Source organism: Aphelocoma coerulescens, chromosome 6 (genome assembly GCF_041296385.1).
Source record: "Aphelocoma coerulescens isolate FSJ_1873_10779 chromosome 6, UR_Acoe_1.0, whole genome shotgun sequence".
NCBI lineage: Eukaryota > Metazoa > Chordata > Aves > Passeriformes > Corvidae > Aphelocoma > Aphelocoma coerulescens.
In genome coordinates this window covers 32,102,581-32,129,181 of record NC_091020.1, presented here as the reverse complement: position 1 = coordinate 32,129,181, position 26,601 = coordinate 32,102,581, and the positions used below count along the sequence as shown (strand labels likewise).

The 26,601-nt window shown below is 38.5% G+C and overlaps 1 protein-coding gene across 4 annotated transcripts in view; it reads right to left on the bottom strand.

Annotated features, from left to right (window-relative positions):
* Positions 1–4,160: 4,160 nt before the first annotated feature.
* Positions 4,161–26,601, bottom strand: part of WDR11 (WD repeat domain 11) — a 35,307-nt gene continuing 12,866 nt past the window's right edge. For all 4 annotated transcript variants that reach the window (XM_069020153.1, XM_069020154.1, XM_069020155.1 and 1 more), the window contains exons 12-29: positions 21,820–21,926; positions 19,627–19,702; positions 18,062–18,170; positions 17,632–17,756; positions 17,084–17,231; positions 16,661–16,767; positions 16,089–16,203; positions 14,720–14,891; positions 12,854–12,962; positions 12,033–12,095; positions 11,013–11,078; positions 10,113–10,281; positions 9,780–9,875; positions 9,257–9,422; positions 8,358–8,455; positions 7,262–7,407; positions 6,799–6,878; positions 4,161–6,304 (exon numbers count right to left, since the gene is read on the bottom strand). In XM_069020153.1, coding sequence (XP_068876254.1) covers positions 6,147–6,304; positions 6,799–6,878; positions 7,262–7,407; positions 8,358–8,455; positions 9,257–9,422; positions 9,780–9,875; positions 10,113–10,281; positions 11,013–11,078; positions 12,033–12,095; positions 12,854–12,962; positions 14,720–14,891; positions 16,089–16,203; positions 16,661–16,767; positions 17,084–17,231; positions 17,632–17,756; positions 18,062–18,170; positions 19,627–19,702; positions 21,820–21,926 — 2,110 coding nt within the window. In that variant the 3' untranslated portion in view covers positions 4,161–6,146. The remainder of the gene's footprint in view (positions 6,305–6,798; positions 6,879–7,261; positions 7,408–8,357; positions 8,456–9,256; positions 9,423–9,779; positions 9,876–10,112; positions 10,282–11,012; positions 11,079–12,032; positions 12,096–12,853; positions 12,963–14,719; positions 14,892–16,088; positions 16,204–16,660; positions 16,768–17,083; positions 17,232–17,631; positions 17,757–18,061; positions 18,171–19,626; positions 19,703–21,819; positions 21,927–26,601) is intronic.

Here is a 26,601-nt window from a genome sequence, read left to right as displayed (position 1 = left end):
TGGGGAACGCGGAAACCAAGGATGGGGAACGCGGCTACCAAGGATGGGGAACGCGGCTACCAAGGATGGGGAACGCGGCTACCAAGGATGGGGAACGGGGCTGCCCAGGGGCTCGGAAACGCCGCGCGGCCCCTCAGGGCGCCGCTGCCAGCGCCGCACGGCGGGGGAGGGCCCGACAGGAGCGGGAGAGTTCTCATCAGCTGCGCCCTCCAGTGCCGGGAGGAGGGCTTGAAAAGGTCGATTTTCGGCAAAAGCACAGCAATGATTAAGTCATTCCATTAAGTCCGATGTTTTAACGTACTGGATTATCAAGTGAACGGATGCGAGGCTGTGTGCTTCCGCTGCAGATCTTTCTCCGTAGTTCATAAAAGCATCACGTGTACTTGCAGCTGTTTTTGTCAATCGCGTCCCCGTTGTGATTGATGATGGCTTGAGGAGCCACCTGGCTGGAAAAAACCACCTGAGAGCAGCCGAAAGCATTTGATCCCTCCGCGGGCAGGACCGCATCACAAATAGTCCCGCGGGCGGATCACTGCGCAGGCGCGGGCAGGGCCGCATCACTGCGCAGGCGCGGGCAGGGCTCCATCACCGCTGATTCCTCCGCGGGCAGGATCGCATCACAAATAGTCCCTCCGGCGGATCACTCCGCGGCGTGCCGCACCACTGCGCATGCGCGGAAAGGGACGCATCACCGCTGATCCCTCCGCAGACAGGACCGCATCACAAATAGTCCCTCCGGCGGATCACTCCGCGTCGGTTCGCATCACCGCCGTTTCCTCCGCGGCCAGGACCGCATCATAAATAATCCCTCCTGGCGGATCACTCCGCCTGCGCATGCGCAGAACCGCTGATCCCTCCGCGGGCGGGCCGCATCACCGCTGATCCCTCTGTTCTGAACGGTGTTGTGATGTTGGCTTTTTGCATGTTCCACGATTGTTATGAATGGATTGTGATGTTGGTTTTTTCATGCTCCTTAAGGTTAGAAAAGCTTTGCCTGGGTTCTGTAATGTAACGCTGTAGAAGGGCTGCAGTTTGGGTGGTCAGTTTGGGAACGGATGGGGGGGGGTCTTCACATTCCTGGAAAATCTTATCAGAAGAAAAGAACCCGAAACCAGACGGAATGGAGCCAAGGAAAAGATGAGACTGATGATACTCAGCAACTCCGAAGAATTAATGAATTATGCATGACGGTGATGAAGACGAAATAAGCGGTGTACTTTTAAAGAGGATCTTTTGGATGTGAAGGTGTGCCTTTGGATCTCGGCCGAAGCACCCGCCCGTAACACCCTTTGTGCTGTTGTCTCCTAACTGTCCCTTTTATTACACTGTCCTAGGTTAGCAAGCACAGTCCGGAAGGGATATCCTTGCTGAGGGGTGCTTACAGCTTCCTCTGGGACCTGACTGAACCTATCAGCGGCCAGTTTGAATATGGACAATTCTTTAAGCCACTTAAAGCTGTGACGCCTCTGTGATCCACACTTAAGGACAGACAAACTCCCCCCAGCTCTCTCTCGTTCCCGGCGCTGGCCCAGGTGGCTGCGGGCCCGTGCGGGGCCAGCGAGCCCGGCCAGGCACTTTGCCCATGGACAGCAAAGTCTGAGCGCATCCATTGCCAGCCTCTGCCCATCCTTAGGGAAGGCAGGATTCAGACCTGCAAAGAAAGTTTGTACAGTGCTTCCACAAAAAAAGAACTTTAATTTGTCCAAAGCCACCAGTCTGCTTCTAAAAAATTTCTTTTCAGGTTTTTAAGGTGTTTCTTGTCCCCTTGAATCAACAGGAGTGGACAAAAATGCCCTTTTCCTGTGGGGTAGCTGTGAGATCCCAGCCACCCAAAGCAATGCCACCAACTCGTGCAAGGGGGTTTGAAATTGGGAAATAATTTGAATTATCTAGAGAAATAAACGGATATTGACCTTGCAATTTAATCTTTTAGTACTCCAACCTTTAGGGAGGTGAGAACACGGCTCTGCTGAACCCCTCTCTGAATACTCTACATTAAAGATGTCACTTTTAAGCAAAATGCTTTTGCCTTGAGTACCTACAAACACCTCACCGACATCCACCTCCTGGTTTTGTTTTGCCATTCTCCCATTCCTACAGAAGCTTTTTAAACACTCTTTCCCCCTCCTTATCTATCCCAAACCTTATCTTTCCCCTTCCTTATCTTCAGTGTTTAGGTAGAAACTGAACCCTAATATTAGAATTCCCAACTCAAAAATATCAGTGGGTCAGTACCAATCTCATTAAGAATTTTATGCCACTGCTTGGATCTATGGGTATAAGTTGATTTACCCTGAACTCATTAATGAATGTTCACATAAATATGAAAGTTGTGATGAATTATTCTGAGAAATAAGTGAGTAAATAAATAAATCTTTTAAAAACCCAAACCCTACCCTTTACCAAGCTATTATTATTATTCTGCTTCTCACGAGCAATTACATTTTTAGTTGAGCTTTTAGAATACAATTTTGGGCAGCAAGTGCTCACCCATGCCAAATTCACTTCCCATTAAAGAATCCGTGATTGTCCTCGTTTTCTGTCTCCAGAGTCAGCTGCACCAAAAAATGATCTCTGATTATTTGCTCAGACACTCAACAGCAACACTCTGGGCCAGGTTTCTTGATGTATAATAAATGCCTCTCTCTGGCTGCAGGGTCTCTAAATTGGCAGGCTGCATTTTAATGGAAGCAAATTATAACTAACTTGCAATATAGCACTAATCAATTTTACACTGCAATCAAGTATTTCATGTTGTCATTTTCCCTAATTATTCCCCCCAAATCAATTCTGTGTCTATGTGTGTATATAGATACATCCACACGCACTTAAACTGAATTTTTGGAGAAATACTTCAGAAACTGACCCAAGTTAGGCAATTTTAGACACTGTTGGTCAATGTTTACTTTGCAGGCTGCCTTTCTTGTGAAGCACATCATGATCCAATTAAAACTCTAATTAGGGCCTGCCCTTACTAAATCTACGCTGAAAGACCATTTTCTAGACTTTCCATTGACAGGATAAGTAAATCCATTATCATAAAACCGAAATAATTTGGACTTTTTTAAAGAATCACATCAGGAATTGAGAAGAAATAAGCCCATTTTTAAAATTCAGCACTGCCAAAAGAGTCCCATGACAATATTTACCATAAGCTTCCCTCAGGTTGTACAAACACCAATGGAATGTGAGCACACAGATGCAGAGAGAAAACGCCCATGGGACTGACAGAGCTCCAGAGATGTACAAATTTCAGATGCTTCACTGCACTGGAGACAATTTATGCATCCCTGCAGACTCAATCCTATCCATTTTTTTATTTCTGTCGGTCATGGAAGCTCAAAATTATTCATATAAAACAATGAGAGGGGAACCAGCACTAGCTATGCTGCAAGATTGTCTCCAACCAGAAGTTCCTCATCTAGACAACCTAAATGCCCCAAAACCTCCTCATTTCCAAAGGTCCTGGCCTTTTGCAAATGACTCTTTAAGCAGTTACTGAATACTCTGCTCTGCTAATCAAACATCACAGTTAATTAATACAAGGCTGGTGTTCAAAGACAAATGCATAAAGAATCTTTGTACATTGACCTGCAAACACAATTCCCACAGTTTCCTCATGGCCAAGGATGGTCACACACAGGTTCCAGAGTTATGGCTTCACTGCTCACAGAAGCTTCAAAATGCAAAACTGAGCAAGCACACACTATAAACCTCGGTGGCTACTTGCAGTATTCTCAGTGCTTTGAGGAAGGAATTCTCAAAGGGGTTTAAAAAGGGAGTTAAAATCATGTTTCTTTTAAAAATTCATTCAGTTCACTTTGTAGGTTCTGAGCACAGAAAGGGACTGGGGTTTCTTCCATCACTTATTTCCGTGCTTTTCAAAACTCAGGATGTGCAGACCATGTCCTGCTCTAATTGAACCTGTATAAATTTAGGTTTGCTGCTAAAGCCTGGGAATTTACGCTGCTCAAACACAATGCTTCATTAGAATTAATACAGAAAATGTGACTCACATGTACAAAGGATAATCACTTCCTCTATTAAAGCCAGCCCTGAGCATTGTTCCTGGCCAGAAGGCAAAATGACAACAGTTGCACAACCAGCATTAAATTCCAGGGCAAGCGATGATGGCTTTGTCTTAAATCAAGACACACCGAGATTTTAAAAATAGTTTTATTATTGTAATGAGATTGCAATATTATCTAAATAAACTTTTCAATCACTATTACACTCTATTTTCCTCATAAAGGTTCCAGTTAGGAATGCTGCAAAGTATTCTGCAACCTGCACACTTAAAAGTTTATAGAAACATTCAGTATTAAAAGGCCTTTGCAATACGTTTTTTTTTTAAAAACATCAGAGTTATAAATCCAAGTGTATAGTGAAGTAGATTTATTTCAGAGACCCACTGACAAAAAACTTCATGAGCGGTCAAAGAACAAGATTGGTGTGCCCACAATAAGTCCATGGGAGCCTTGTCCACAAGTGCTGCTACAAAAGCAAGAGTAGGGATTGAGGAGAGTTGTAGTAGTCAGTGTGAGCCAGAATTCAGGCCACTGCTAATGACAGTTAATTTGGATTAATTCTCTTGCTCACTTAATACTTAAGGCAAATTTCCTTGTACACTCATCTTCCCAAGCTAAAGCAACTTCATAAGCACAGTTCACAATACACTGAACAAAAGGTATTTGATGGTTATTTATGTAAGATGTGGCAAGAACAAATACAATACACTGCAGTTATAACTCTTATTTTTCTGTTTAGAATGATGGAACTCCCCTTCTCAGTTTGTATACAAAAAGATTTGGAAAGTCTACCCTTTCCAATTTTATCAGAAATGCTACTTCAGATTTGAACCAAAAGTTTTCTGGAGCTGGTGATGTCCCAAAGCTGATGGGAGTTCTCAATGCATATCCACAAATCTTTGAACAAAAGCAGAATCCAATGCACTGTTACTGTATAGACAAGACACAAATTACATTCAAATTAGAGACATTGTACAGGATTCTTTTCTATACAACAAACTCAACTTCAGTAGCTCCAACAAGCTGAGAAAAAGAATTAAGGTTTGTAGCCTAAATGCCACAGTCTTCAGTTTGCAAGGGCAATGTACCACCAGCACCCCCTCCTCAGCTGCAATATTTCTCATCAGGAATACATAAAGACACATCTGACATTAGAAACAACAATGCAAACAAGTCCTTAAATACTGAAATACTGGCACAAAAATGAGAAAAGAGGGTTTTGGTGGCATCCTTGTGTACGTGTACCGTAAGATATCTTAGCAGATATCTATGTATCTCATGGAAAAGCCATTGTTTTGGCTTTGCAAAATGCTTTTTTCATCTATTTTTTCATCTACATTGAATAACAAATCAGTGACTGGGGACAGCACTGGCAGTGTCCTGGCCCTGCTGCAGGAGCCCACCTTTCTGCTCTGGAGGTACAACCTTCCCCTATCCTTTGGCAGGCAGAATTTAGTCCCTAGGGTGTGCAAGGAGCGCACATTCTAAAATAAAATGGAATATAACAACCCCTTAACTGAAAAAAGTGACATTCCATGGATTTCTGGAATGTTAGGAGAGCAACATTTGTAAGAGAACCTGTCCAAGATTCCATTGCAGTCAGGTATGGAAATGACAATACAGTGAACTGATTTCAATTAACAGTCATTTTAAACAAGAAATTGGACTGAAAAAACATGATGTTCCAGGAAAGAACTGTGTGCTTTGAGATCTCTATTTATTTTTAAATACATTTATATTTTTATAGTATAGACTCAATTATTTATACATCTAAATACAACAGTATTGAAGTTCTATTAAGATTTGATTTTTAGAAGTAAATGGACCAGACTTTTAAACAGGTATGGAAGCCTTTCAGCACGTTTTAAAATTTGATTTCTGCTACAGTTGAAAAAGTAGAAATATTATTGTATCATTTTATCATAAGCTTCTTTCCTCTCCTATGAAAGACAAATTTAACAAAAAAGCAACACCACAGTTCTTAATCCTGACTTCGAACACATTTAACAGCATTTGCTCAAATCACACAGATCAGCTATTACAGTGACTCAAGAGAAAAAATGTATTTTCAGCCAGTGGAATCCCAGTTTGACAGACAACCTCATCAACATGGAATTCTCACTCCTGTGTCACCTCCTCCTTCGGCTGTTTGAGTTCAGTCAGAAGCTCCTTCCCAGTTTCTCCTGCTTTTGAGGCAAAGAGAACAGCTCCCTCCTTGAAGCCCAGGAGCTTCAAGCTTCTGGCATAATCTGCATACACAGCATGGATCAATTTATGTAAATGAAGCATTAAGGAAAACACAAATTAATAGCAAAATGGAAAAAAACTCAGAATCCTGACCATTGCAACCAATTGTGCTAATCCATTATTTTTTCAGCACAAATAAGAAGAAAAAAGTTGCTTTAAATGCTACTTTTGAATGCATATTAGTATTTGTAAAGCAACATGCAGAGTGCTATAAACTAAACCTGATACACTGCAGATATGCTTAAGTAGCTATCATGATACAATGGCATAACTTGCAACAGAAATTTTAATATCACAAAGATTTTTTTGTTAAATAGACCTGGAGTTACCCACATGACTTCTTAGTGGCTTTTTTTACATACAAGTTGACATCAGTGATGACTCCATAAATCAGGTATTTTTTACATATGCATGATTATTTATTACATATAATACAGAAGTTTGTGCAAATGCTCAGCTTTCCAGAACACCAGGTCAGATGTGAAGATTTTGGTGAGCAAAGAGGATTTCAGAAAAAGGATATTTGTATCATCATTAACTTCAAATGCACCGTACTTCAGACAAGCTTCTACAAATAAAGCTGCTCTATCAAAGTACCTCATACTGTTAAGTGGGGAAAAAAAAAAGAGAATCATTTGTTAGGATACAAACCAGAAACATATTCCAGGATATCATGCCAACACTTGCACAGAGGCTTTCTAAAATATTTTACATCTCCTCTTCTTTCTTGCACTCAAGAACTGACACTTGCTATAATTTTTTTCGAAAGATCAGGGCTCAAGTTACTCAGAAAAAGTCATAGATACTATAAATCATTACTGCTTGGTCCATGGGTGCTGGCAATCTTTTAGAGCCTGCAGTAAAGTGAAACGCCAGTTGCAGCCAACAGGTTCAAATTAATTAAAGAAAAACATGCTAAAATAGAAACAGATGTCAGAAACAATTCTGGCCCAGAGAAAACACAGACTGTGCTGTTTCACCTTTACCTGTGCAACATCTCTGCAACTTTGGTGAAGCAGCCAAGAGACAAGAGGACAAGAATGGCCTTGGATTTCTGGTTGACCTGCGGGGAGCAGAGGTGATCGACCCAACGCCGGAGCACATCCGCGCACTCCTCCGAGCTCAGACGGACCTGCGGGAGGCAGCAGAGCCTGGGGTGAGTTACCAGCTCCCCATACAGACAGCATTCTGCTTCTGCTTCATTCTCTTCAAGGCAACACTCTGCACAGAAGCAAAAGCATCTGAAACCATCAGTTTTTAATAAAAAGTACACATATTCCTTAACACGACAAAGGAAAGTCAGAAATATCTGGGTATAACGATACTCCACTCGGGGCACTCCATTTTTAAATGGGATTAACATTACTTTTACCCCAAGTTGTTCTAAAGTTTTTTTAAATCAAGAAGTTAGAAATCTTCATCCTTTACTGAAGACTTCAGGACAAAACATCTTTATTTTTCTTAAAAGCAGGATTCACTCATTTAGAAAATCTAAGTACAACTTTTTCCAGACTTTCTTCAGGCAACATAAGAGAAATTTTACTCAAGAGATGCTGAAAAATCCTTATTGACTCCTGCCCATTTATAATGTAGAGGATTAATGCTGTGTCTGGGTAGTTTTGCTGTAATTATATCTGCATACCAAAACAGAAGGTGATGCAAATTTATGTGGGTGGTGCTAATTTTGAAATCAGCTCACACACTACATAGAGCTCAGCACAAAGTCACTGCCCAGTTACTTATCCCCATCCAACAGTGGATTTTTGTGGTTTATTATCAACTTGGTACTGCTGCAGCTATTTGGACCTTCCTAAACCACTGCTTAAAAAGTAGGAAATTGAGTATTCCAAGCCTTTTTAGGCCCCAGTCCTGCCACGTGGACAACAAGGGCAGACCTGTGTGGTCAGAAGGCTGAAGAACCTGTCAGCGCTGATTGAATGGACTGGCTTCTTGTAGCTGAATGGTATTTCCAATTGATGTTTCAGTTATTTAGGGAACTTCAGCACCCTCCTCAGCCTTCCTAAGCACAGATGCTAAGCAGGTGGTGGGTGTTACCAGCCTGGGAAGTGAGGAACTGCACACCTTGGCCAGCCACGCTGCACGGTTCCACTCGCCGTAGGTCTGCAGGTAGCGACAGGCATCTGCAGCCTTGTCAATCAGACACAGCAGCTGCACCCCCTCTGGAACAGAAAAATGCACTCCACTCAGGAAGTTCAGGGAAAAAAAGAGTTGTTATCTAAGTGTGGAAAAGGATCTCCATATCCTCAGCATATGAAGATGTTGAGACTGGGTGCCAGTTATTGGAGCTTCGTCCCAGGCTACAGAAGCCACACAAAGCTCTCATTTGTCTTTGTTCTAAACAAAAATTTAGGGGTTCACAGGACTTCTCAGCATAAAGAGATAATTATCTTTGTAAATCAAATAACTAGATTTCATAGGTAATCCTTTATTTTAATTTAATGTTGTCCACAGAGTAATTATTAACAGTCTACAGAGTGGAAGTATTTTTTCCAGGCAAGTACAGACTTTTAACTTTCTCTGCATGTCTGAGTATTTCAGCATATGGTGAACAGCTCTTGCATTAAGCAAAATTAACCTGTACTTGTAAGAAAACATGTATTTTGAAGCAAGTTCTAAGCTGAAAAGGAAGCCAAGTCTATATTTCATCTCTTGTTATAGGACACCAAATTTTAGTTAATTCTTTAATTAGAAAAGTGGAAAATACGTATTATGTGCTCAGCCTCTTTTTGTGCAAACAACTGCTAAAAGATTTACTCCAGAAATAACTTTTCCAGTGAAAATGAATCAAGACCAGCTGGATTTTATAACTCAGTTACTGATCATTTTTGTGTTAACTACTCTGGGTAGCATCTCCTACAGACATGCAACCTGTAAGATCTATTACAGCAGGATTCACTCCACAGGCATCCTTAAAAATGATGAGAATTACTATTTTATAAGCAAAGAGAAAGATATTTTACCTGCAAGCTTTCCATTGGCTATCATGTTGGTTGCTACCAGTTTAATGGTGCTTTGAGATGGCCCTGATGAGGTGACAGTTGTGACCAAGCAAGCTTTGAGTGAATCACAGTAATAATGTGCATTCTCTGAACTGGTTTCTAGCAGTAGTTGCACTGCTCTGTCAGTCTGGCAAGAGAAAAAAATACAGCTTTGACCACAACACATTAATTTTGCTTAAAAGCCTTTCTATTTTTACCCTTTTTAAGACATGGAACAAATAACAATGAAAGTTATTCTAAAACGGGCTGAAAAAATATCTCCCAGTCCAGTAATGACTAAGTTTCTATTTCAATAAGGCACTTGTAATAAGGATAGCATTGAAAACCCATCATGAATTTAAGATACTAAGAATGCAAAAACTCTGCACTGGGTTAATACAAGTAGGAAATAACAAATATAGTTAGGAAAAGCTTTACTTGAATAGGCTAAGTACACAAAACAGACAGGGAAGGAGAATAAAAAATTCAGATATTACCCACAAACCTGGCCCAAGAGAAGAAGTTGATCAGCACATTTCCTGGTATGATCATATGTTGATCTCTTCACTTCCTGGAGATTTACCCTTTCCAGTTGAAATTTCTGGACAAAGACGGAAAAATATTTTAAATGTGAGGCTACCATAAGAAATAAAACCAGGCATTTAAAAGATATGTAAATATCTTGCCAGTTTTTGGAACACCCTCTATTTTTAAGCACCAGGAATGTTTTAATCCAGACTGGTATGTTACTAATAAAAGTGAAATATGTACAGGAAAGTGAGTGTTTATTGTGCTGATGACATTCTTACTAAATTTGGTCTTGAACTCTTTGACATACCTGGAAGTAAGAATTTTCACACAGTATGTCATAGCATATATCCAGAGGATTAAACAACTGTTCCTGAAGGACAGCTGTGTCTGCTTTTGTAGGCTTTTCCTGGCATAAACTGTGCAAATAGTGGGCAGCAATAGTCCAGAAATGCAGTTCAGATTCATCCCCATACAGTCTGAGAAGATACAAAGCAAGATGTGAAATAGGTTTGTATTCTTTCATATGCCACATAAAAATATGATATATTTCATTTTCTCAAGGACTGTGCATTCCTGTGCACACCACAAGTACTTTGCATGATCAGTGGGACAAACTTCTAGAGAAGATTAAGGAATGACATTCAGCAAGGTAAGTTACAACAGCAATTAAATGCCAGGAATGTTCAGCATAAAAATATGTGGAAATTGATATTTATTATTATTATTTCACATGTAGCCACTGATCTCCTCTTTCAACCACAAGTTATTAAGTTTGAAAAGTGTCTCTGAATACAGACAGACTAAAATTGGCTCAGTTTAGGCAGAGGAACCACACAGAACAAATACACTTGAAATAAACCCCAGGCCTTCCTCTGTTTGTACAGAACTATTGTGAAGTTCTAAATGACATTTTGGGGCACGATCAACTAAATGTAATGTGGCTGCCAGAATTGCAGTTATGAAAGTGCCACCAAGACTGAGAGAAGTTCCCTGTATCCAGAAATCAAATAAAACTGTGTTTCAGTGAGGTAACATTTCCATTTTGGTCCTAAAACCACTCTGATATATGGGTAACAAAGTAGTTTAGGGACTGCCCTGAGTTAAAGGACCATTGGGTGAGTACCTAAACTTCAGCTCATTCCTATGCATTAATAGCATCGAGATTTTCCTAGGAAACATTTCCTGTATTTATCTGGATCTCTACTACCTGGCAACCAGGAGACATCTCTGCAGGAGAGTAAAATCTGGATCAAGCAGAAGTTTCTTTATGTCACTGCAAAAGAGAAAGTGTTCAAGAATCTGTAAAATGCTGTGCAGGTTTTTTTGTTTGGTTGGTTTTGAACACAAATAGGATGCACCACATACAAACTGAAAAAATCAAACCCTAAAATACACAATTTTTTTTCTGAAATGAGAAAATGCATCTACGAAGACAATTACAATAGGAATTATATATAATTTGAAATATAACTGATCTCCAGGACCCAATGCAGTGAGTCCATCAGAACTCTTTATCCTTGCAATATAGGGAATCACCACCAGGGTGTATGCAAAGCTGTCAATTAGTCTGTAGTAATTCTACCAATTACAGTATTAATTCAATTACAAGTAATCTTGCAGCTATGTAGTATCATAGCAGAAGGGATGCACATGCATGAATTTAGATTTTCACAAGTGTTTCAAACTGGATAAAAATATGCTGTTACCTTTTCTGTCCTACTACATGAAAGGACAAAAGGAAAATGGAAAAAACTGTAATTTTCATGGTTTAAATGGAATTCCAAATCTGTTTTCTGTGTAAGCACAGAAATGTGCATCAACACTGCTCTGGAATTGTATCTTCAACAATGGATTTTTAGAATCGTCTTTTCTTCCTCAGAGTTCAAATATCCTAACAAACCTTGGAGTATTTAAGCAGCAGTGTCCAGTGCAGTCTGGATCACCCTAAAGAACCCTAAATCCATGAGAAGTACTGCTGAAAGCATTCCAAATGCTCACAGGTCAGTTGTAAATCATGTACTGACACTATCAGCACCTTTAAAGCACCAACTTTAAAATTACATAAAAATTAACATTTTTTTAAAATAAAAACTGTCATTACTCAAGCTTATCTTTAGAGAGGCAAAAAGCATTCTTTCTTCATTAATTGTGAATTGCCACAAACTTCAGATTTTTTGCCTTCTCAGAATTCCATAGCTTACACAAGTAATAATAGGAAAATTCTTACTTGGACAATGAATTCAACTGCTCTTGAAGAAGGTTTTTAATATTTTCATTCTCTGGATAATCACTGGATTTAAAAAAAAAAAGAAAAAATAGAGCTTTTCTACATTACTAAAAAGACAGAATTATCTGAAATGGAAGAGCACTACTTGTAGGAGAAAAACACAAGCACATGCATGGAAACCTTTCACATTCTTTTGGTAAGCCATTCCTGCAGGATTCTTTATCCAGTTAACCAACTCCAAAATAGCAGGGAAAGATTGGGTTTGCTTTCACTCAACCTCACAGTCAGTGCCAATCTTTCTTTTCCCATTTTTCTTCTCTTCATTAACCTTAAAATTAGTGAAAATGGCAATGCCTGGAGCATTATTATGTGACCACGAGCACAATACAGGACACAGAAACGTGTTCCTATGATGATGTGAACGTGGCTCTCCAAGAGTACAGACAGGTCTATCAGAACATCAGAGTATCACTTCCAGTTACACTTTAGGAACAATCCTGACTGCTGCATTAACTTCTAGAATAAAGAGAACACACAGTTTTTCTCAGAAGTAATATAATGACATAAAAATATTGCCAGTACGTAAAGCAGACTGCAGTTTTTAATAGCCAAGTGCTACTGAAAGCCAGAAGAAATACCTGACCTTAGAGCCTTATCTATTTATTACTTTTAGTAATAAATAGTGAACTAATTATATTTTGACTGTCCCCAAGAGTGGGGAAATTTATACATCTAACAGTTATTTGCACAGAAAGACTAATAAAAGATGTAGGCTTTAAAAAATAATAATATGTTATATATAGATCTATATTTCTTCTTACATGTCCATGATATCTAGAGAATATTTCTCATCCCATGGTTGATGCAGCAGGAATGCTTTTAAAGCTAATGAAGCTCTTGGAACAAGCAGGTAGGGACACCAGACAGGTTCTGAAACAAAAGGAAAAGATTCATTGTCGAGAGGCTCAAGTGCAATAATGCTGTGTTCAGGAATCAGAAAATGTACCTCCAGAAAATATACCAGCAGAAAATGCACCAGCAGAAAATGCACCAGCAGACAACGTACCACAGACAATGCACCACAGACAACACAGCAGCAGAAAATGTACCAGCAGAAAACACCAGAAAATGTACCACAGAAAATATACCTCCAGAAAATGTACACCAGAAAATGTCCCACCAGAAAATTCCCCACCAGAAAGTGTACCACCAAAAAGGTACATCAGAAAATGTCCCAGCTTGTTTGCAAGCACCAGGAAAATCATAAATAAGTCTTTTCCCACACCCAGCACAGGCTGCTAGACATAAAAGTTTATCTCTACACTCAAGCAAAAACATTTCATAGAGGGTACAGGATTATCAACCATGCTTAAATGAGAATTTCAAGATATTCCATAGGGAATTTAGCCATAGACTCTCCTGGAATGCATTATACTAGCATTAGGCAGAGCTGTGTACAATGGTTATTGCTACTGCACTGGCATGGTGCAAAGTAAGTAAAGCTGTACCCAAATGTATCATAAAGCATGATTAGTTTTGCTTTGTCCCCATAGTTCCTACAGTATAACACAAGGATTAAACCCCATCATCTGGAAAGGATGGTGGGAAGTTTAATGAGATAAAAATGATACATTAAGTGCTGTCACACAAATGTAAAAGTCAGTAAGTCTGTACTCAGTACAAGGTGTGGGTGACAGGCAGTAAATGCTACCCAGTGACTTAGGAGTAAAACAAGTACCAAAACCAGCTCCATTATTAAATATTCACAATTCCCTGTATTTCATATGCAGTGAGTGATGCAGGACTCTTGTAAATGTGATTTGGTAATTAAAACATTACCACAGAGCAGAGGCAGAAGGACAGCTAAATCACAGGCAGCCTTACAGCTGGCACAGTTTTAATTTCAGTGTGCTTGGGTTTACAACATTCATCTTTATAACTTAATATTGCAGAACATTCGTTTGATAGCAAAAATGGCTGTGATAAATTACATTTCCTCAAATAAACCCACAGCACAGCTCCCCACATCACAGTTTATTACATGTGTCTTAGAATCTACTGTGTTTTAAGGAAATGTTTTAAGGAAATCATATGAGTAAAGGTAGGACTGACTCAAAAGACAACAAGAACAGTTATTTGGAACACCAGCAATAATAAATACAAAAAAATGTAGCTTAGTTAACTAGTTAAATATTTAAATTCCCTTCTTAAACATACGGCTAAGAAGGCAAACAGCACTAATATTGCTATTTTAAAGGTCAGTTTGAAAAACAATGATACAGACTAAAAACATATGAAAAAAATCAAACATACATTTCCACACATCAACAAATGTTTCAATATCGTGTAATGAATAGCAGTGATGCAGGTACTGACACCTAATTGATGTGCCAACGCTTTTTAAGTCAACTTGCTAGATATCTCTACAGAATGCTCTTATTTTGTTCATTTATATTTCAATTAAGATATTAAAATGTATATGTAATTTAGGAGATAAAACCTGTATTAAAAAATTCATCCATATGACTTAAGCATAAAAAAATTCCTGTATCTATGAAAAGCAGTAGAGAGGCATCAAAATGTCCACATGTGACAATTCCCTGTTCTAACAGAAGTGCTGAGCTCCACCTTCCAACCAGGAGTGCAGAAGCATCAAGCAGTGGATAGCAAAAAAGACACAGCCATACCTATTAAATCCTGTTCATCCATCCTGAAACATGAGGGCTTCATGGATAAGTCCAGCACTCGGATGCATCCATCATCTGATGCCAGCACCACTTTGTCTGATGTGCACCAGTCCACATCCAAGATCCGGAAATTCACGTTTCTCCCACTTCTTAAACTGCTCACCATTTGTACCTGGAAAAGTTCAGTTATTTTTTATTTTTAGCAGCCTCTCCATCACCCAATGTAAGGCTGTGTCATGCAGCCAGGAGGCACAGCACAAAATTCACAATGAAAGGTGAAGTTAGCCATAAATCATTTCAATAATGGTCTTTTCTGGAGAGTAGGGAATTCAGAAACCTTGGAGTAGGTCACATGGTTGCCCTGAAACAATACTATTTCCCAATTTAGAGCTGAGGAAAGATCCTTTTGAGCACAGTGTACAGCTGCCTTTTCGTTATCTTTTTTAACAGGACAGGATTAGATGTATAATAGAACTGAGACTATAAAACATTACTACAGATATTCTGAAAGACTTTCAACTGAAAATGTGAATTTAATTTTAAATGCTTTCATGTAGGAAACTCCTTTATCCTAGAAAAAAAAAGGAGGGAACAGCTACAGGAGTATCTTGTGGCATCAAAACTATTCAAATGTGCTTCAAGGAGAGACTCATTGGGTAATATCCTACTCTGCTTATGGAAGTCACAGTAGTTGTTTGTATCTGCTGTCCAATTCTTATCATCAGTGGAGTTTCATATTGCACTAATTAAGTGACTGAGTTTAAAGTTGGTGCTCATTACAAAGTGAACGGGGAAAAAAATTTAAATGTTTCATACCCTGATACCCTGAACTTATTCCAGGGGCTAAGTTAAAACAGTACAATTATTTTTCCTTCCCCACGGTACTACAATCCCCTGAAAGACCTACAAAGCAAACCCCAGAAGGTTTGTGAAAATAACTACAGAGTTCCTGAGTAAGAAGAGAAGCTAGGCAATGTTAATGAACAAGTGTCTGCTTTTCTGGTATTCCCTAACAAATTAAAGCTACTCTGGACCATACACAGAAGAAACCTGCAGTAAAAGCAACCTCGTGTCCACAGACTGGGGACTCCTCCTTAAATTTTCAAGGTCTGCCTCAAAACCATTACAATAGGATGACAAAGAGTATCTCAGACACATTGTCAGCTTCAAGAGTGAAAGACACTTCTCACTGATGGCAGCTTAAAGGTGCTTTATAGGGAGTAAAAGCCTTCTGAGAAAAGCCGTATGACTTTAACACACAACTGTCAGTAAGAAACCACGACTCAGTAAAACTGAATCCTCACCCTGATTTTCAGAGGTGATGTGTGTGCTTTGAAGAGCAGTGCCTATCAAACCCACAGTCACTTACCTCTTTTGAATCCCAAATTTCTGCCCCATCGTTGTACATTGCAAGAAGTTTTTGATTTCCTTTCCCCGGGGCAAACCGTATTTTCTTCACCCAGCTCCGGTGTGTGGGAATTCCCCTAAGGAAAGACAAGAGCAGGATCCATCATTCCATACCTAATATTATAGGAGATTGAATCTTTTCCACGAACTTTGCAGGTCCTGGTATTGCAGACTGAGGAAGAGAATAATCTTTCTATACATGCACACAGAAATGGATGCCCAGATCATTGAAACTAAAATGATGAAATGCTTGGAATAAACACTACAGGATTTAATGTTTTACCAGAAGCCATTGCAGATTTAGTGTAAAAAGGATATCTAGCTGGTTTTAAAAGCCTGATTAAATGTTAATTCTTCTGAAAACACAAGAGATTAAATGTAGAGAACTGTGACACAGTAGACATTTTCTGAATTTTTATTTCAAAATGCTTGCATTTTTCCCTACAGTGAAGAACAAAAATGAGGAAGGATGAAAACATTCCACATTCTAACACTCATAATCTCATGTTTGTCAGACTTAATCTGCCTTCATACCTGGATACTCTAGCTTTCAAATCCCAGAAGTTCAAGTTTCCATCAACATCTCCAAGAACCAGGATATCCCCTTTCCAGGCAATACAAGTAATGCTACCCATACTTCCCTGAAAATATTTAAGAAGCAGAAAATAACTTGTGATTAACAGATCCAAATATATGAATAAATATTTCAACAATAATAAAAAAAAAAAAAAAAAGACATGATAGACCAAACTGTACTCAGTTAAAACAGAAAAATATATTTATAAGATTGTGAAACCAGAATTGCTATGGGTTTTGAAGCTGGAATTCATATTTCAGATTTCAAAGTACTGCATTAGTGACCACTTGCTGCTACAAAGCTTATCCCTGATTTTTTTCTGGCAATCAAAGCTAAGCAGAAAATTAAAGCATCAATGACATAGAAAAATTGGAACTCACATCTGGAGGAATTCTTGCACTGTCTTTTACTGAGTTTCCCTCTACTGTGAGATGATAAACCTGCCCATCAGCACCTGTAAACACAAAGTGCTCTCTGGCAGAGATGTTCTGGCTCAGCTCTGATTTACTTTCAGCTTCCTGCAACAAGCTTTAAAAAGAACATGAGACACAATTATTTCTTTCTTGAAATCAGAATTGCAAGACAAATTCTACCTAATGCACAGAGACAGCACAAAAAGACCACATATCCTTCTGAACACTTTATTTAACAGTTAACTATTTATTACTTGCACTCTTGTGGAAATGTCCAAGGGCAAATACCAGTGTTACTTAAAGAACCAGCTAACCAATGCACTGCTACAGATACGCCTGAGAGAAACAGGTACATCAAAGTCCCACATATGAAAACGAAAGGGAGGCCCATCAAGTTGCTTTGCTTGCTGGGTACTCAAGAATCAGTTCCAGAATATTCTGTTCCATAGAACAGTGGCACATGGTGGAAAAACAACAATTGCTGCAGCACAGGATTCCATCAGAAGGAGGGGTACCTGATCACAGAGGATTCCACACTGCTGACTTCAGTGTCTGATGCCACTGTCTGCCGGGCCATGGCCTCCCTGGCTGCCAACTGCTTCTTCCTCAGGCTTTTTAAGTTATGGGAAGGTGACCACTCCTGTGAAAAACAGCCCAGGAAAAATGGAAAAGACAAAAGTTTATTCCCTGAATTTACTGGGGCTTTATAACGATTTTCAAGAAGATTGCTCTCTGTAATACCTCCCTCCATCACCCAAGGGGCAGAGCAGATTTCTTCACCAGAACCTCCTTTTTTCCTGCTTCCATTTGGTGACAGATGAAAGGTTAAAGTGCTTCTCCATATATGCTACAGCTACAGTAACATTTGCTGCAATATTGTTCAAAGATTTTTATACCACCTCAATGTACTACATTTATTAAAGAGTAACAGAATTTACTCCTTACCAAAGCGGTGGCTGTAGGGAAGTTTTTAGACATTTCTCTGAGCAGAGTGCATGTTCTGACATCCCAGATCTCCAGTGGTTTGTCTTTAAATACCACAGCTAGATACTGCCTGAAACAAATGAGAATTTAGTCCAGCAAGAGTCATTTGAGCATTTTCCTTCACACATGTTGTTAACACCAGCACTCTGGAGACTTCCAAAAACTAAGAGGAAGCAGAGCAAATTAAATCCCCCTCTGAAGTTTGTGATTCCCTCGAGTTACTGAGGAGCAAAAGAATGTCTGAAAAAGTTCTCTTCAAAGCTAACAGAATTATAAATTTCTGACAGGTGGCTCTGCACAATTACTGTGGAGGAGACAAGGGGAGTAATTCAGAGAGAGCAGCAGCACCTCTGATCTCATCCTGTTCAGCCTGAGTCAATGACTGCACCAAAGACACACCAAGACTGCAGGCTGGACAGACTTTTTTCTCTCTTGCACAGGCATGCCACTTCCTAATCCAGGGATAAATGAGTATAAAATCATCTCACACTAAACCACTTGCCAGTCATGTCTTCAGACTGTTCATCTGTGGAGCTGGATGAGTGTAAACACCTTTAATCTACCACTTTTCTCATTCAAGTTGAAAACAGAGAGGCTGTGCAGCAATTTGTCCTCCCAGGCACTGCATTCATCTCTCTGCAAGTGAACCTCCTTCCTTGTCTCATTCAACACTCTCCAGACTCTTCACCTAAGCCCGTGGCTGTTCTTAATTTTTAATGCATTATTAAGAACATTATATGGTTGAACTCTTCCAAAATCTCTGGAACTCCTACATACAAAAATATTCCTGTGCAAGCTAGAGGACATTAATTTTTTTCCTCCCCTGTAAAGAAAAAGCTTTTAAGATTTAGAGACAATGCCCTGTTAAATTCAACACCACTTTAATTTCATTTATACAAGAAAGTGAAGTAGTTTTCCAGACTACCATGATTATTCTTTTTGCTACTATGAAGACCAGGGGCTCCTGTCACAGGCCTGAGCTCAAAATAATGAGAACTTGAAAGGAAACAATTTGGTCATTTATCAGCTGACTTTTCAAACAACTATATCTCACATCTGGTTTTTCCAGGAGACAGTTATTATAAAGGCGTTAAATACTTACACAAAAGCTAAATAAATGTGAATAATCATCCACTCTTTAATGTCTAACTTCCTAGTTTTAAATAAGGCTTAAGTTATGGAAAAGAGAATTAACTCATAACAGAATCAAACTGGAAAAAACCAGTTCAGCACTTTTATTAGCCTTAATATTATCAAAATGTTCAGTAAACACAAGTCCTGCAAGAAATAAAATATTAATTACTGATCTTGCAATATGATTGGATCCTGAAGTGACAAAGTCAACCACAGAAACATTCCCAGCTTTTGCAATTGGAATTAATATTCTGAAGCATTTCCCTCTTGATGCTGTTGGATATTTTTCTATACACTCTGAAGTGCTTTTTTTCTTGGAATGTGTGTATTATCATGAGGATTTTCGTGCAGCACAGTAAGATTTATAAACTTCCCAAGGCTGATGTACTTACTTCAAATGAGACACCTTTATCATTTCAATGGCTGGCTCGTCATTGCCTCGCTCCCCACGGAATGCAATGCTCCTGCCTGGAGCACAAAACCAGGAGGGAGAACAGAAACAGTCAACAAACTAAACAGAAACAGAGAAATAGTTTATAAACTATTCTGTCTGTAAACAGAAGCAGTTTACAAACCAAAAGAGAACCAAATCACCTGTCATCTCTAACATGACTCTTGTCATTGCCAAAGTTTTACCACATTTAATTTCACTGCATTTAAAGTTTACATTAAATATAATGTAAACTCCACAGTCAAGTCTAACACCTTTCTCACTTCCAGAGAACAGCAACTCAAATGGATGCATCAGAATAACATAAATATAGAGAGAGAGTTCAAAGAGTTATTATTTTCCACTCAAAACCAGTGAGAGATTCTCTCTGTTCCCCAAGGAGGAAATTCATTAATAGATTTCAAGTTTGATAAGAGAAATTAACTCTGCCATAACCTGAGTCTGATAGTATTTCATGGTGAGCTACATTCTACACTTATCAGAACAACTCCCCTTCTCTCCAGCTAAAAGAGTAAATCCTAAGAATTTATAATCTTATCCCCAACAAAATTTTCATCCACTAGAAAGAAGTGTTGCAGAATTATAGGTGTTCCAGATATCACTAAAATAAATAACAACCTACAAACAGCATCTTCTATGCAAGTTCCAGTCTCCTTAGCTTTCAAGGAAAATTCAAGCCATAAACTTTAGCTCCTCTTGTAGCTCACAGCTAAATTACTTAAGCTAATTACATGAATAAATCTAGTTATCAAGAACATTAGTTAGAGCTCTCATGTCAGAGGCTACAGGAAATCTTTCACCTCTGTTTTCAACATCTTAGGAACTGTCCTTCATATTTTTATTCAGAAATGTACATGTGAATTTTGTCAAAGTAAATCTGAATCAGCACAGTTTTCCTAGGCCTAAAATAGAAAGTTGGGCTCCTAAGTGAGGGAAGAAGCAAAACTCAAACATTAAATTGCTGTGCCTTCCTTGAAAGCTTTAAAAGAGGAAAAGTACCATTTTTAACCAAACCGAATGCTAAAGTCTCAGATATTCACATTTACTCAAAACTTGGTTGCCTGCAGAAATACTGAACCTTTTATGACTTCTGCCTAGAAATGTTTTATGCTGATTCACAAGCAGAGTGAAAAACCAGATTCCCATTTTACATGAGATTAATTTCCCAATGCATGTATCTTTTCTGTTCTGATTTTAAACAGATGAACAAAAGGCATTCTATGAAAAAATTTACAATTATATCATGCTACAAGAATAACCTCTCTGTGCAGCACCCTGGAAATACAACAATTGAGGTTTTTTCATAAACTTAAAAAAACTCAATTTTAAAAAAAATCACTTTGCATAAAGCAATTCAGAATTAGCCATGTGTTCCAAGATTCAGGCTCTTCAATTAGAAATTAAATGGCTCCAGGTTTTCACAATCAAAAGTGATTTAAAATTATTGAAGTGCTTCCTGTTCTGGGCTGTCTAATCTCCCCAGTTCTATCTCCTTGTATTGTGCAAATATTGAGTTCATTACAAATATATTTCTCCTCCTATATAAGGCCAAAATGTTGAAAAAACACACGTAACCTGTTAACTTTGCTACCAACAGTATCTTTTAAACAGTTATTTATTTTTTAACCTTTCCAATTCTTCATGAAAGTATCAGCTTTTACTGTTTAAAATCCCTTTTACACTCATTCACACTCAAATCCTGACTATGTGCCTGGCCTGTTGCTGAAACAAACCACAATAAAAGGTTCAACACTATTTCAGGTGCACACAAAACAGTGGGTGCAGACTGTGACAAAACACAGTAGGAAATATGGAAAGAAATGTAGTTTGTGAACAAAATCCACCACTAATACCCTGTGTGGCTGCTTCTGGAGCCCCTGCTGACACTTATTATTCTTTCAGTAAGTCCAAAATGTTTTTGCAAAGGTGTTGGTTCAATTCTGTCTGCAGAGCACCAGACAAAAGATATCTTGTGGCTTCACAGAGAAGAGCAGGAACAATTAAAGCTCCTCTTTATTATTTTATTTTGCCATGACAACAGAAGCAATTAAAAAAAAAAAAAGTAATAGTCAGAACTTGTCACTCCCCAGCAAATCTGTCAGCTCCTGGAGCAGATTTCTCAGGAAACACAAACCTGTTGGAAGGTCCACCAGCTGCAGCTCATTCCTGACCAGTCCCAGATTGTTGGGTGTTGATGTGGCAAAGGAAATGAAGCCAGTCAAGCTTATCCACTCAATTCCCCTGTGATCAGAAGGAAATACAAGGAGCATATCAGCCAAAATATTTGAATTGCTAGAAGTCTGAAGTATTTTTTTTTCATGTATATTCTTCTAAAAAATCAGCACAGATGTAATTTTCTAGACTTTCTGGAAACATCATATTTAAGCATAAAAAGAAGCCACACATTAACAACTATGATGTGAATATAAAGTTACTGAGAGCAGCTTTCTTTTCAGACTGTATTGTTTCTTCTTTGGTTAAATAAAAAATTCAGGTAGGAACACTGTTAACTTTTGCAAAAAGGCCTTTACAGATCCTCAGCACTGGAGTGGACTAAAAGCCCTGCTCTGATCAAATCAGTGGTTACCATCAAACAATTCCAATTTCCCAACACACAGGAAAATATTAATGTGAGGGGCAATGTGGGCAGACTTCAGTCTTCCAGTCCATAGAGAGGAGAAAAAATGATGATACAAAAAGGCCCCAAAGAGATTTCCCAAAAGAACCAAAAACGTGGTGGTTTTTTGGTTTTGCTCTTTTAGATCACACCAAAGCAGCTCCCAAGCAAATCTCGTTGCAGTGCTGCAAGGATGTTAAATTCCAGGGCTCAGAACATATTGGCAGCACAGATGGATTCTCAGCCAATTCCTGAAATATACCACAGGGCAAAAGGGACAGAAAGTGGCACTGGGTGGGACTGCTCCAACACAAGACCTTTCTCCAGTCCCATTTTTTCCCACACACTTGGTGCCTGCAAAAATTGCTGAGTGCTTTATCTGTGAGATAAATCAAGGAGCTTATCTAAAGAAAATTGAGCTCTAATACACACGTGTGTTCAACTTCATTCCAACACAGATAAAAGGATTTAAGGTTTCCTCAAATCCTTCAAGCACAGATTGCTTAAGAGCTGTTCCCAGGACAAGGATTCTGTTACATCAACTGTGTGCTTTGCCAGAATACATGTGAAGTATGAGAAAGATAAGGAACAGTATTTATGATTTACTGTCAGTAAATCCAACTCACACTGTATTAAGCAGAAGTTTCCTAAATGCAGTGGAGATGGGTGAAACTAAAAAGCACTTCCATAATATTTTGCACATACAATTTACAGTCATACTTATTATTTTAGTTCAAGCTTTAAAAAGATGGGAAGATTTATTCCTAAGTCCTCAAGGAAAGTTAAAAATTTAGGGCCCAGTCTTTTTCCCAGGAGGACCTATGAAAGTTCAACCATTAATTTCAATTAAAATGAGAAATATTCAATTATTAATTGAAACATCACAGGCATGATTGAATAAAAATCTGCAACTGCAGTAATGGGTGACATTGCAAGTCTCCAAAGGGTCAAAAATCCAGGGACGTTTCTGAAACGGAAGAAATGTGAATTCTGACACCATTTCCATTTATCTGTTACTCAGCTATGTTTTTTAGAAAAAGTCCACTCCTAATGCATTGTTACTGCTGGTATTGTTCACCATTCTCCTTCAAAGACCTGAAGCATTTTCTGCACTTCTTTCATTAGCTCAGATTTAACAGGGCAAGTCCTTTTTCTCTGCTGCTACCTGGCCATCTGTCAATACCAATAAAAATCCACAGAAACCCAAGACACTCGTAATCAAAAGGAAACCTTAGCTCAGCTAACTGCTTGCATCTGAAACAACAGAATTTTTGTCACTGTCATACATAGAAATTGAGAATCTGAAGACAGTGGTTTGAATTTTAATGACAAAAACAAGTAATGGCTTCCCTACTGAAATAGCCAAAATTTCCTCATAGAAGTCATCTTTGCCTACCAGAATTAAGGGTTACATTCAGCTGCCAACCACTTCTCAGACTGAATCCACTCTTTTAAAATGTAACATTTAGGGATTCAATACATTCAACTTGTCTCAGTTACTTCAGGAGTGAGACTCAGTTGCTTTGATTAATGTTTCCAATGCAAACAAATTACAAAGTGCACTGAAGTGGATAAAAACACAAATTACATTTCTAGTTGGGAATAGATTGTTGTGACTTTATGACATGGCAGCTGCTACTTAAATTTAAGGATTATAAGGAAAAGAGAAAGGCAAAATGGGAAATAAAACCATATGTGCTATCAATGTACTGGTAGATATCTTTCATTCTAATTTCTCTATTCAGGGAAAGTTTTTTTAAGGAGATGATGAATGTTTGCAAAGCAGTTTCCCAAAGAGCAGTCAGCTGAAATTCAAATGCTAAAGCAGCTTCAATTCAACTGCTAAAATTTGGATGCAATGTAGTAATTTTCAAGTCATGCCTGCAGGCCATAGACATTCTTGTTACAGTCAGTGAGATTTTAATTTTAAAAATAAAAGCTGTTGCAGCCTTGAACTTGCTGAGCTTCAGTGAAAAAGAATGAGCAGCACTGCTCCAGTCACAGCTACTTAGCTATCAGAATAAGCAAAAGTAGCACTGAGAGCTGCAAATGTGCCACTGAACATAAAGCTGCACTGCAGGCATTTTATTTGTATGTCTCAAATATATTCGTCTCCGCACTGAAGATGTTTTATTGCCTCCTGTATTGCCTGTTGTCCACAGGTATGAGCCTTGGTTAGTTCATGGTTCTTCCAGTTTCTCTTAGTAACAAGAATGATTTGTATTTCTCTCTATCTTGAAGGAATCCTGACCTCCTGCTCCCAGTTTCTGCCAGGCAGCACAAGCCATAGCTCCCTTCTTGATTTCCCCCTCACCACTGACACTCCTGGCAGTGGCCTGATTGATTTTCCCTCTGTGTGCTTTGAAGCCTTCCTGCTGCTGCTTGCCTCAATCTCCTTATAAAAATAAAATTAAACTCAACAGCAAAGTATTTACTTACATAATTCTAAACAAATAGTGAAAGCTAAGTAATAATCATAAATAAAAGAAATATTCAAGGTTACCCACAAGTATGAACCATCTTAAAAGGATGGACAGAAAGGCAATTCTTCCTCTTTCTAGTCACAATGGAATTTCTAGGTTTAACCAAAAACAAACAAAAACTCAAAGAAACAAAAAAAATCAGCATGTGACTACACATGTAGAACACTTTAATCTCAAAAAAAAAAGAAATTGTAATTGTTAACACCCAAACCACTCAGTGGCCATTAACTTAGAACATTTGATTTGTAAAGGACAATTGCCTTATTTTTATTACATTCTCTTCCTAAATACAGAGCACTGAAAACTCCGCTGGCCTTGAGTTACAATTTCAGGGTATTCTCAATTACATACTAAAATAATGATGGCCCCTGAAGGTGTTCTTTCAGATAAAATGGAAACACTGGCATTATTCAGTCTATCCACATTTTAGAGGCAAAGTAAGAATTCCCAGTGAAAGAAAAACTTTTGCACTCCATTAAAATCAATTAAAAAAAAGAAAAGAATCCCCATGCCTTAATCTAAATTGCTTCAAGCATTCCCTTGAACTTGTACAAATTATGTAGAAAGTCATTCAGACAATTGAGGAAACTCTAACAAATATTTAAAAGACTTACCCTGATAACAGCTTCTGGCTAAATAAAATTCACAAAAAATGAATTCTACAAAGACTTGTTGGGGACATTTGCCAGAAAGGTAATGTATTCTTAAAGTTTCTCAAAAGCTGAAAACTTTCCAAAGTGAAAAGCCCAAACTAACAATACTAATAATGCACAAAGCTTTTTTTCTAGTGTATTTATTTCCTCCTCTCTCTCCATCTTTTTATTTTTTTTTTGAAATGTGAGTAGTGTAGAACTTATTTTGAGTTCTATAATCACTTTAATAAAAAAGGACTCTCCTCTTGTGCTGTGTAACAGAAAGTAAAATGAAAATAATTTCATGTGTAGATAATGGTATGAAACCAAGAGATTCAGATGGTTTAGAAGAGAAAGGGGAATTCTATTCTTACAGTGTCAAGTAATCACACCACAAACATAAAGCAAGTTACTTAATTGTGGTGGTAGATTCCAAGCAGGTTTCCACAATGAACTCTCAGAGCTGCCTATTCTCAGTAACCTGTACTTTCCTTAACTTTTTGCAGAATGCACAGTAAAATGCAGACCTTTACCAGATGAAGGCTTCACGACACAATTCTGATACAAATTTTTACTAATATTAGTACTAGAAATAAATATTTCATTTTTATGCACCAGTCTGTCTGGAAATATGCATCCAGCAAGCACCACCTTGAATATCTGTGCCCTTAGTTATGCAGCAAGTTCTGCCGTTGTGTACACACAGGCACACGGCACAAAAGCTTTAACACTTACTCTGCTCCCTCTTAGGATGGATAAATACTGATTCCTATGTTCCTAAAAACCTGTCAATGTAGAATTATCTTCACTTAGGACTAGAACTGTCTCAACAGCAATTTCATCCTCAAGGGGAGAAAATAATTAAGCCCTGACACACAAACTAGAATTATTACAAAGGACTCAATCCCAATAGTTATAAATAAGACACTGAAATGAAGTTTCTTGTCCTAAAAAGACTTCTTTGTCCTGCAGTGCATTGAAGAGACTGGAAGTAGTTGATATGCATCCCAGATCAGCAGGCACAGATGCAATTCCAATATTTCTTTCAATGTAATTTTCATTACAGTTTTGTCAGGGTGTTACAGCTCATACACAGCAAAGGCACTGTCAGGGTAGAGCACTCAATGGGCAATTTTCCTGATTTCATTAACAGCAAGGCAAGACACCCACACTGCTGGGTAACA